This window comes from Frieseomelitta varia, unplaced genomic scaffold (genome assembly GCF_011392965.1).
Source record: "Frieseomelitta varia isolate USP_RPSP 00005682 unplaced genomic scaffold, Fvar_1.2 scaffold_1008, whole genome shotgun sequence".
Classification (NCBI taxonomy): domain Eukaryota; kingdom Metazoa; phylum Arthropoda; class Insecta; order Hymenoptera; family Apidae; genus Frieseomelitta; species Frieseomelitta varia.
Genome location: NW_025108649.1, coordinates 131274 through 142587, shown reverse-complemented (window position 1 = coordinate 142587; position 11314 = coordinate 131274). Strand labels below are relative to the sequence as shown.

The 11314-nt window shown below is 39.9% G+C and overlaps 1 protein-coding gene and 1 long non-coding RNA gene across 6 annotated transcripts in view; one reads left to right on the top strand and one right to left on the bottom strand.

Moving 5' to 3' along the window:
* Window positions 1–1767: 1767 nt before the first annotated feature.
* The window catches only part of LOC122530463, a 10313-nt gene continuing 766 nt past the window's right edge, over window positions 1768–11314 (bottom strand). Inside the window, exons 2-10 of one of the 2 annotated variants that reach the window (XM_043657490.1) lie at window positions 10704–10810; window positions 8448–8584; window positions 7983–8183; window positions 6233–7029; window positions 5502–5721; window positions 5125–5430; window positions 3883–4626; window positions 3058–3785; window positions 1768–2193 (exon numbers count right to left, since the gene is read on the bottom strand). In XM_043657490.1, the coding sequence (XP_043513425.1) occupies window positions 1818–2193; window positions 3058–3785; window positions 3883–4626; window positions 5125–5430; window positions 5502–5721; window positions 6233–7029; window positions 7983–8183; window positions 8448–8584; window positions 10704–10810 (3616 nt within the window). In that variant the 3' untranslated portion in view covers window positions 1768–1817. The remainder of the gene's footprint in view (window positions 2194–3057; window positions 3786–3882; window positions 4627–5124; window positions 5431–5501; window positions 5722–6232; window positions 7030–7982; window positions 8184–8447; window positions 8585–10703; window positions 10811–11314) is intronic. The other variant, XM_043657575.1, reaches the window with a different exon arrangement.
* On the top strand, window positions 7027–11314 carry LOC122530576. 4 transcript variants are annotated; one of them, XR_006307063.1, is made up of 7 exons: window positions 7027–7245; window positions 7336–7458; window positions 7549–7671; window positions 8411–8816; window positions 10211–10298; window positions 10372–10459; window positions 10533–11314. It is a non-coding gene; the product is annotated as an uncharacterized LOC122530576 (long non-coding RNA). The 4 variants fall into 4 exon arrangements; XR_006307067.1 differs by having other exon boundaries at window positions 8411–8543; window positions 10211–10459; XR_006307060.1 differs by having other exon boundaries at window positions 8411–8778; window positions 10211–10459.

Sequence of the window (11314 nt, the reverse complement as noted above, 5' to 3'; positions counted from 1 at the left end):
TTTTTTTTTTTTTTTTTTGTTTTTTTTTTTTTTTTTTTTTTTTTTGTCTTTTTAAGTAGTTAACACTTTCGTAATAGGGTTACAATGTATGCGTCTGTCAACCTCAATCATGTTGCTCGCTTCTCTCGCCTTCTCTCTCGCGCACTCGTTTAAACGGGTTAATCAACTATACATCAAACTCTACGTCCCAGTCAAGCCTCGCGCATCGAAATATCAAACCTAGGTTACATGTGTGACTTTTAACTATATGTTATATTCATCTTTGTTAACGTACGTTACGAAATCTGAATAGGTCAGGATCAAACGCGGTTAACGCGGGAGCATAGAGTATCGACAACCGGATTTTCAGTGCATGCCCACCTCCCCCTGCCCCGGAGAAGAGGCGGTGGATTTTCCGAACTGAAAAAAAAAAAACCCCTAGAAATGGCAGTATACAGAAGACGTTATGTTGCTACGCTCTCGCGTTAGTGATCGTGATGGTGGCTGCGTGTTTCTTACAAAAAACGATGGAGTTTGTCGACGGATCGACGCAGATAGTAAGATGGAAACCGGAGGGTCCAATGATGATGCGTTTGGTCGTATGATTCCTTACAGTAAATTGCACGTGAATGTTCGTCAAACACGACGAAATTTAAAAAATTATAGAGCAGAACCGGCTTGGTTTGAGAGAATGAAAAATATCGGTCGAAATAATCTCTCTTTCTTTTTTTGTCTTCTCAGCCTTTTTCAAATCTTTTATACATTGTTTTATCGTAATGATAAAACGCGACCAAGGTCCTCGTTTCCTTTTTTGAAATTTCTTTTTCGATAAATCACAGTAGCCCCGTTTCGTTCAATTTTATTATGTTCTGCGTCGTTTCTCGTCGTGGACGTTTGTGACACTCGTTTCCCGGCAACCGACCATAATAAAAATTCTCTCTCTTATTTTCTCTTACTCTCATTCTCTCCTTCTCTCAATCTTTCTTTCTCTCTCTCTCTCTCTTTCTCTCGATGCAAATTACAGATTCCTACTTCATTTTAAAAGCATATATTCATACGCATCATCAGCCATGCGTGTTTTTCTTTTTTCTTCTTTTCTTTCCCCGGCAGTTAATAATCGTTCACGCCCCGTATGCTTCGTTTCTCCCTTCGTCACGTCGTCACGCGTTGCTTTAAACCTAAAAACAGAAAACGTGTGTTCCTAGTGCTACTGTGATACGGCGGCTTCACCGTGAAAACCAACGTACACGAATTGATTCGAGCAGCGCCGGACGATTCTCTCTCGTCGATTCGATCCACTCTTCGTCTGTTTCTCGGAACTTTCGTCGTGAAAACTCGGGATCCCCCTTGATCCTCCAGTCCGTAATCCGATTCGAAAGAAAAACTCGGCAAGTAGTAGCCCCGCTAAAAGGGACGCCCTCTCCCTCCCCCCCTTCTTTCTTTTCTCTTTCTCTCCCCTGGTTTCAAACGAAACGGTCGTTTCGAGACAACAAATCGTGGATCGTGGTCGAGACTTCGAAACAATCCGTGACCCGCTCCCATCCGTTAAATGCCTTCGAATTGGTCTACGAGAGTTTTAATACGATTATTGCGTACATGTTTGTTTTTTTCTTTTTTTTTTCTGTTTTTTTTTTTCTCTTTTTTTTCTTTTTGTCCTTTTTGGTTGTTGGGGAAACGTTGTCGTTCGCTTCCGTTCCCTCCGCGAGAGAGGTGAGTGGTGAAGGTCAGGGGGAGGGGAGGGAGGGATGCGGATCGAAGAGGCCAGCGAGGTAGGCGTATTTTTGTTAAAAATCCTGCGGTATTCACACGGTGGTCTCGATATTGGCAATGGCGTATTGTCAACAAATACTGTCCTTCCCGTAGTTCTCCAGATACATCTCTTGCGGCGTGGCGAGATTGTAGCGGCCGCTCAAGCGACTGCCGGTGAGGCCGTTGTTGTGGTGCGTGTGATTCACGTGGAGGTGATTAACGTTGAGGACGACGTTCTTTTTCTTCTTGCGAGCCTTGTGCCGGTAGAGGCAGTACTTGAGGCAACCGGTGGCGAGCAACAGAATCAGGAATATACCTAGAGCGCCGGCGCCTACGGCCACGTAGAGCAACGTCACGCCGAAACGGTACGAGCAGTTGGTCTCCTCCTCGTCGAAGCCGGAGGGGCAGTGGCGGATACCGTCGCACCATAAGACAGAACTGATGCACGCTTGAATCTCGGGGCATCTGCGAGATGAAAATAAACATGTTTAAATCATTGTCTTCCTTTTCTTTCTCAGTCTTTTTTTTCAAAGTCTACTTGAAAGTGGCCCAAGTCCATTTGTCTTTGAATCTTTGAGGTTTCTAATAAATTTAGAAATATATGGAAACTGATAACATGGTAGTATAATGTTTTCGTGTTTCCAAGGTTGTATAGTTTACCAACCCAATTATATTACCAACTCAGTTAAACGATGAAACGTTGTTTAGAAAATGACAGGTTTCTGATGAGCCACTTTCAAAATTAATGGAATAACTTTATCAATTTTTAAAACGGGACAAATCCCTTTTGAAAACGATGAAATTTCTTTTAAAACACAGTCAGATAAATTATTCATTCAGGAAACTTTAGAAAAGTAGATTGCGCAATATCAATTGGGTTACCATTACCAATTTTTATCACATTAGTGATCTTTCTTACTTGCTTGTTTGTTTGTGTTAATATATTAAAATTACATATTTAATGGAATTATCATTATTTAAAAAAATCACTATCTGAGCTGATCTTATAAAATTTTACTGCATAATACGCTTCATTACAGTTTGAAACTCTTAAAATGGGACTTGAGCCACTTTCAAAATCAAAATATTTGTCATTCTATCAATCAGCCAATTTTCTGTATGTACAAAACCTTAGTGACTTTAAACGTATTACTTACAATTTTGTTTAAAAAATGTAAAGATGCAATGTAAATATTAAAGCAGCTAGCTCAATTTTTTTTTTTCTTTTTTTCTTTGGAAAATAGACTCAGGCCACTTTCAGAAATAAAAGGCTCATTGATTGGTTTGATTGTATCGGGATATATGATACAAAGCAGAAATCATTCTCACCGATAAGGGCAGTCCTCGTGCGGCAGTATAGTAAAGATATTGGGCCCGATACTGGAACTCGGAGACCTTTTCGAAATGGCCATCCACGTGACCGCGTAAAATCCAGGCTCCCTCTGGAGGAACTCGACGACGAAGCTCCTTGAATGCTGCATCATGGCCACGGTAGTGTTAATGGCACTGTAGTTCCAACCACCGGAGAAAAAGTCCACGGTTCTGGCAGTGTCGACGCCACCCTCCGGGCATATCACGCTACGATCCTTCGTGTTCGCCGCCGAATAGACGACGATTCTGTTCAGCGTCGTGCATTCCTCGACGTTGTCCAACGTGATGCTGTATCCAGCCGTTCTTAAGTACAAATAATTGATGCGCGCGTCCTCCGGCTCTATCAGCCACGGTTCGTTCACGCACTGCGTCGCAGTCAGATCCTCCGTATTGGTCAGGATCTCCTCTACGGCGGCGACGCCGGGTATCACCCGCGGCAGAGGACTTCTCAGGGAAATTTCGCCGCTGGTCCCGCGCAATCGTCGCTCCTCGAGCTTCGTCGAGCATCCCTGCTCGCTGGTCTCCGCCCCCAGAGCGACGAAACGGTACTCCCCCTCGAAGTAGAAGTCCCTGTAGTCCTGCGTGACGTTCATCAACGTCACCGTGAACCGAACCTCGATCACGTTCGACGTCAGGGTTCTCAGCACGATCCGGTCGCTCACGTTCGAACACAGGCAATCGCGGACCTGAACAGAAAACAGAGGCGTGAGAATTGTATTATACTGTCTTGTCGACGATAAGATAATTGAAAAAAAGAAGGAACAAATGTTGCGAAGGACGTACCAATTCCACTCCCTGCCATGGATACTCGGCGACGACCAACTCCGCCGTGCCGAATTTCGTAGAGTCGCCGATTCGTCGATCGCAAGTCCACCGATTGACCAGCGGGTCTACGTACGAGGAACATCCCTTATCTCCGAACGAGGCCTTGCTTATGGACAGTTCTATCCTGTGGTCCGGCTCGGCCTCGAAACGATACACACAGCTAACGTTCTGCGCACCACCACGACCGTAAAAGAATACACTTCTCGGCGACGCGAATTTCCCTGCTTTGGCAGGCGATGGCAGTAAAGACGAGGAGGAGGAAGAGGAAGAAGAGGATGATGACGATGACGCCGACGACGACGACGACGACGATGATGATGAAGATAACGATGACGATGACGATGACGACGATGATGACGATGACGACGATGATGATGATGATGATGATGATGACGACGACGACGACGACGACGAAGAGGACGAAGAGGATGAAGTGGAAGACGTGGATGAAGCCGATGCAAAGCCGAACACGTGGTTACAGGAAGCCGCCTCGTGCACGAACTCGTAACGCAGTACAAAGCTTATCGGATAAAGTGCACTTCCTTGACGCAGTATGTGCTCCAGGGTGAGATCCCTGCCGGTGGAGACGTAGCTCTCCGCGAGGCTGCACGGCCTCGCGTGGCGACTCCCGTTCCGCAGCAGACTATGGTCGCAGAGACGCGGCGTGTCGTCCTTGCAGAACTGCCCCAGCAGAGTGATATTCTACGAACGACGATTAAATTCAAAGATACTTCAGAACGAAACGTTCTAATATAAATATCCTATTATTCGTTCTACAATTAATGTAAATAATATTGTAAATAAAAATAATAAAATTATATTAATTATTTTAAAAAAAAATTTAAATAGTGAATCAACAACGTAATTTGAATACCAAGAATTAAAGATAATAATCTAATTTTCAAAAGAAAAGGTATTGAAAATGATAGTACAAATTTGGAAATTGGATTGAAGCCACATTCAAATGGAATTTTCTTTTTTCTAAATTAATTTTGTTGATTACTGAAAAAAATTTACTTAAATTAAAAATAATAAATGAAATTAATATAATAACTATTATAATAAAAATATATGTATAATAATAATAAATTATATGATATATATTTATTAATATATATATAATAAATTATATTATATTATAATATTAAAAATTAAATAAACGAGAGAAGTCAGCGACAAATTTGTCAAAATTTGACGCACCTTACGCGTAAGAATTAATTTATCTAGCGCGCGATCACCATCCCAGATGAGGAGCTTGGCGTTGCAGTCGGAGGCGACGTCGATGCTCGCCGCGGCGTCGGCACTGGCAGCGTAGTACTTGACGAACGACAGCCAAACGATCTCGTTCGGTTTCCCCTGGAAATGGTAGCGGCAAGTCGTGTTCGGCGGCAGCGAGTGTTTCGGATTCTCCAGGACGCCGGACGAGCTCTCGTCGCTGGATATATAAAAGTCGCAGTTGTTGTTCTCCTTGACGAAACTCCGGGATTTCTCGTCCACGAACAGCACCTTTGAACAACGGGGCGGATCAGAGGAGGGCGATCGACGATTGAACAGTTAGGAATCGTTGGAGAAATTACCTGAACCTCGAGCTCGAAGCCGGGCAAGAACGACAAAGGAACTGGATGAAAGGGATTGTCGTACGGAGACGTGTGAAACTCCAAAAGCATCGTGTTATGACTGCTAACTATGTCTGGCACCGCGTCACCTCCACAAAGTCTAACCAACACCTTGTCGGAGGTTGAACCGCCGTCGTACACTGTCAAGTAATCTTGCACCACGTTGCATTGATCCCAGACTCTGTGTGTCGCAAAATAAATTAGGTCGCGTAATAAATTCACTCGCCTCGAGGATATTACGAGTATGCATTATAGATAATCCAGTGGACAATGCACATAATCCATTGTGATTGAGTGTAATTAATGAACAGAAGGAGAACAAACGCTATAAATATGTTCCAAGCACGATACGAATACTGAAAATATAATGTATTTTAAGTTATTAGCATTTTAAACGTTCAAAGAATCATCTGTTATTAGAGGAAGGATTGACATTATGATTTAAATTTGTTGAAATATTCACTGTACTATTAACATTGAAACGTTAATCGTTTCAGTGCAAAAGAAAATATTCTCTTTGCAAGCAATAAAATTCAAAGATCTATGGAAATATTATATAACTTAAAGAATTATAAAATTATAGAAAGAATATACAAGAATTTTACAACCATAGAAAGAATATTTTGAAGTTACTTGATTCATTAGGTAAGGAATAATCAACCGTATAACAAAGATTGATTTCATTACTGAACTTGTTACATAACCTAGCAATTCGTGACAAAGTTCGATCAATCGAACGTTCAAACACTTGACGTTCGAAATATATTAGTAGAAAATAATCCAAAGGTGTTGCAGCATCTTGAATTTCAGATTCAAAGTTGATGATTAAAACACGTGGAATTATAGAAATATTGTATACAACGAGTTTTGAAGTTACTTGATCCATTAAGTAAAGAACAATCAACTCTGTAACACGCGTTAGTTTTATCAAACTTGTTACATAACCTAGCAATTCGAGACACAGGGCAATCAATCGAACGTTCAAAACTTTTAAGGTTTCAACTCTGTTCAAACGTAATTTAGTAGAGGATAATCCGTAAGTGTTGCAGCTTTGGATTATTTTGAATTTCTGATTCTCATTTTGAATTTTGAACACTTTGAATTTCAGATTCAGAAGTGGTTGATTAAAACGTGTGACGAAATACCTTAATATCCTTTGGCTGCCGTCGTACTTGACGATCTGATCTTTGATGTGTATTTTGTGACTGTTTCGTTGACTCACGGCGAGCAACGCCCGATGGCCCGGCGGCGCCCGATTTTGCTCGACGCGGTAATAACAAGTGACGTTCCGGGGATAAACGCCCGGGTAATTCGGCGATTGAAGTCGGCAGGCTCGCGTGTCGCACTTCGTGAGCACACGGTCGCAGTACGTCCCGTTCACTAGCTCCCCTCGCCACGTGGACATGCTACTGTTCCCGTATCTGAGGTGCGCCTCGCTCCGTCTAAGGAACTTGTACGACAGCTTGAAGTCGAAATTGTAGCCGCTACCCTGTTAACAGTTCGTGTGAAACACATAAGTTACAAAGTTGCAAAGATTTGCAAACATTTATAAAGTTACTACATACGTAATAACTTTTACGTATTTAACTATTATAATAACACACTTGTAAAAGAGGGGAGAGCAGAGACTGAAGATGAGACCTCTTTGACAAGCTTGAGCATGTGCAGTTATGAGTGTACATAAGTGAATGGACGGTTGTTAAAAGTAAGTTTGACTAATATTTATAATGAAAATGATCGTGTAGTTACACATGTAAATTTCATAAAATTGAATTAATTATGTTATCTATCACAGGGATGGATGTGGGACTAAAATTTCATAAAATTGAGTTAATAACACACTTGTAAAAGAGGGGAGAGCAGAGATTGAAGGCCTCTTTGACAAGCATGTGCAGTTATGAGTGGACGATTGTTAAAAGTAAGTTTAACTAATATTTATAATGAGAATGATCGTGTAATTACACATGTAAATTTCATAAAATTGAATTAATTATATTATCTATCACAGGGATGGATGTGAGACTAAAATTTCATAAAACTGAGTTAATAACACACTTGTAAAAGAGGGGAGAGCAGAGATTGAAGACCTCTTTGACAAGCATGTGCAGTTATGAGTGGACGATTGTTAAAAGTAAGTTTAACTAATATTTATAATGAAAATGATCGTGTAATTACACATGTAAATTTCATAAAATTGAATTAATTATATTATCTATCGCAGGGATGGATGTAGGACTAAAATTTCATAAAACTGAGTTAATAACAAATGGATGCAAGAACTTTTGAAATTAAAAACAGGCTGCTGTAGTTACAGTAACTAAAACTCGTTGCAAATTTACAAAGTTACACGACAATTGTCCTTATCAAATATCATTAACACTATCATGCCCACTCTTACTTCTGTACATTACAATAACCAAACGGGCAAATCCGTTTGCTCACCTGTTCGGCTAGCCGAAGCAAATACAAAGTCAAGTTGATGGAAGGAGTCTCGCTGTAATACACGGTGTAGCCCCATGCGCTTCCGCACCATTGACCTCCGGTCGCTGGGCGACCTTTCTCCTGAATGGTCATGTAACCGTCCGGGCATCCTTCCGACGTGTACGATGAAAATCGACCCACAGTGAATGTGTCGAACGTTAACTGCAATATGAGAGTGGCGTCGAGAGAAAGAGACACTTAAGAAGTAATCAACTGGGTTACGTTTAAATGTACTTCTGAACACTGAGAAGTGTTTTCATTCCAGCGCGAGACGTTAATATTGGCGTTAATAATTGAAATTATTATTTTTGTATTTAATGCTGAAGAAATGTCGTTCCAAAAAATTTATTTGCAAATTCAATATCATTGGAAATCATTTTTTCGCCCAGGTCTGGATTCAATGGCGTGCTCTCTTGCTCCTCCCACCTGAACTAAGTCTCCGAGATCGGACCCGGCGGCAGTGAAGTTGAGATGGCACAGGAATGGCAGTCGATCTTCCCTCGGCCGGCGGACTTCCACCCTGTAGGTCCGGCCGACGTCGCCGTACAACGTTCTGTTGCACGCTGCAACACCACGTGCACAAAGATAAAAATCCTTCCTCTCCTCGTGAGATCTACGACCGCCGTTTCGCCTCTTATTTTTCCACGCGAGATGCGAGGGACGGGCAATCTGACGTTTCCATAGCTCGCACAATGGACACGACAATTTTCGCGCTCGATGAAAACACACTCCGGCGAGTGCTAGTTCCAGCGTCCAAGTGATTGAATTTTAATCGACATACTACGTTCGTAAAACGTGAACGAGAAAGAAACTGTCTCCAATGTCTCTTAGATTCTGTCTAAGCAATTCAGAGCTAGGCAATTCAAATTCCAAATCTCAGATTTATCGGATTTATTAAATTTACGCCGTTTATTTTGAAAGTGAATCCATTTGTCTTTAAGTAAAGATATTTACCAATCTGCGTTTTGATAAATTTAAAAGTATTGGTAACTGATAACAGTGGTAGTATAACGTTCTTGTGTTTCCAAGGGTGTGTAATTTAGCAACCGAATTAGTACTATAAATATTGTTTGGAAAGTAACACGTTTTTGATATAAATGGACTTGAGCCGCTTTCAAAATTAATGATATAAATCTTTTCATTTTTAAAAAGGCACAGGTCCCTTGAAAAAAATAAAATTCCCTTAAAATTAAAAATATAAAAGTATAAAATTAAAACATATCCAACTTTTATTCATTATTAAAGAAATGTTACATTCAAATAATATTTCGTAATTTGGTAATTTATAATTCATTCTTCACCAATTTGCGTATGGGGGAGGGATTTAAAATAATTGTGATGTACAGGTGGTACATAGTGTAATAAGTCCATTGTATCGTTGTACTTTAGTGTTGCGATTGGGCTTATATTTTTGTACAGTGGTATCGATTCATTATTATTAAAGTTTCTTGGTCTCCACCAGAGTTTTGAATAGTGCATCCTCATTTTATATTTTATACGGTTCAGTTCTCAAAAATCGCATCCAACGTATTTTTTACCAGTTTATCCTTCCTCCGTTAGTATCTTTTAATCTTTTAAAAACCACGTCATTCATTTCATTTAGAATGAAGTTATCTTTTCTGTGACTTCGTAATATTCCTGACAAATATAATGTACTTCATAATACATTTTGTATCAGTTTGAAACTCTTGAAAATGGGACTTAAGCCACTTTCAAGATAAAAATTTTTATCGTTCCATTAGCCAATTAATTTTCTACGTACAAAATCTTAGTGACTTTAAATGTGTTAGTTGCAATTTGTTTAAAAGTGAAAAGGAAACATAGAGATGTAAATATTAAAACAGCTAATTTAATTTTTTTTTTTTAGAAGATAGACTTAGGCCACTTTCAAAATAAACGACTCGAATCTTAGCCAGCTAATTTTCTACGTACAAAATCTTAGTGACTTTAAATGCATTAGTTGCAATTTGTTTAAAAGACAACGTAAAGATGTAAATATTAAAACAGCTAACTTAATTTTTTTTTTTTTTGGAAAACTTAGGCCACTTTCAAAATAAACGGCTCAAATCTTAGCCAATTAATTTCCTACGTACAAAATCTTAGTGACTTTAAATGTGTTAGTTGCAATTTGTTTAAAAACGTAGAGATGTAAATATTAAAGCAGCTAACTTAATTTTTTTTTTTTTTAGAAGATGGACTTGGGCCACTTTCAAAATAAACGGCTCAAATCTTAGCCAATTAATTTCCTACGTACAAAATCTTAGTGACTTTAAATGTGTTAGTTGCAATTTGTTTAAAAACGTAGAGATGTAAATATTAAAGCAGCTAACTTAATTTTTTTTTTTTTTAGAAGATGGACTTGGGCCACTTTCAAAATAAACGGCTCAAATCTTAGCCAATTAATTTCCTACGTACAAAATCTTAGTGACTTTAAATGTGTTAGTTGCAATTTGTTTAAAAACGTAGAGATGTAAATATTAAAGCAGCTAACTTAATTTTTTTTTTTTTTAGAAGATGGACTTGGGCCAATTTCAAAATAAACGGCTCGAATCTTTGATTTCGGAGTGACGAAAACGGTGAGTAATAAAGGGGGGGAGAGGGGGATTTTAATTGAATGAAAATCGCGAACCGAGAGGGAGGAATCGAACGAAACGAAACGGATATCAGATAAAAAGGACTCACGGGTGCAATATTTCGGCTCGTCGGAGTTGTCGCCGCAGTCATTTTCGCCGTCGCAGTATTTGTCCTGGGCGACGCAGTTCCCGGTGCCACATCGGTACTCGGATGGCCTGCAAATGGAATGCAAATAAAACGTGCAATATATCCTTTCGAATTCACCACGATATACGGCAGATATATACACATATACACACATATATATCGTTTTGGTTCGACGCGGTGGACACGCGTACGATTTAATGGCGGACCATCGGCTGGATACGATCGACGTGATTTTGAATCACGATTTTTCCTATTTTCGCAAGCGTCGCCAAGCGGAAAGCGCGACGGGAGAGGAGAATAAGAGTAAGAAAATATCGATCACCAAAGCAAACATTCGACACCGGGAACGATTTTAAATTTGCCGCGTGAAAAAGGTGAAAGGCTGTTTCATAAAATGCGGCGGCGACAGTTTCATCAAGGGGAATCGTCATGCTTTGTTTGGCTTCGTTTCAGAATTGTTACAAAGTTATGCTTCTGATGTTAACTGCTTCGCTATTTTTTTTGAAAACAAAAGGGAGCAGATTGAGTTATTAAAATTATACCTTTCACGTTAACTGGTCGTCTATTTAAAA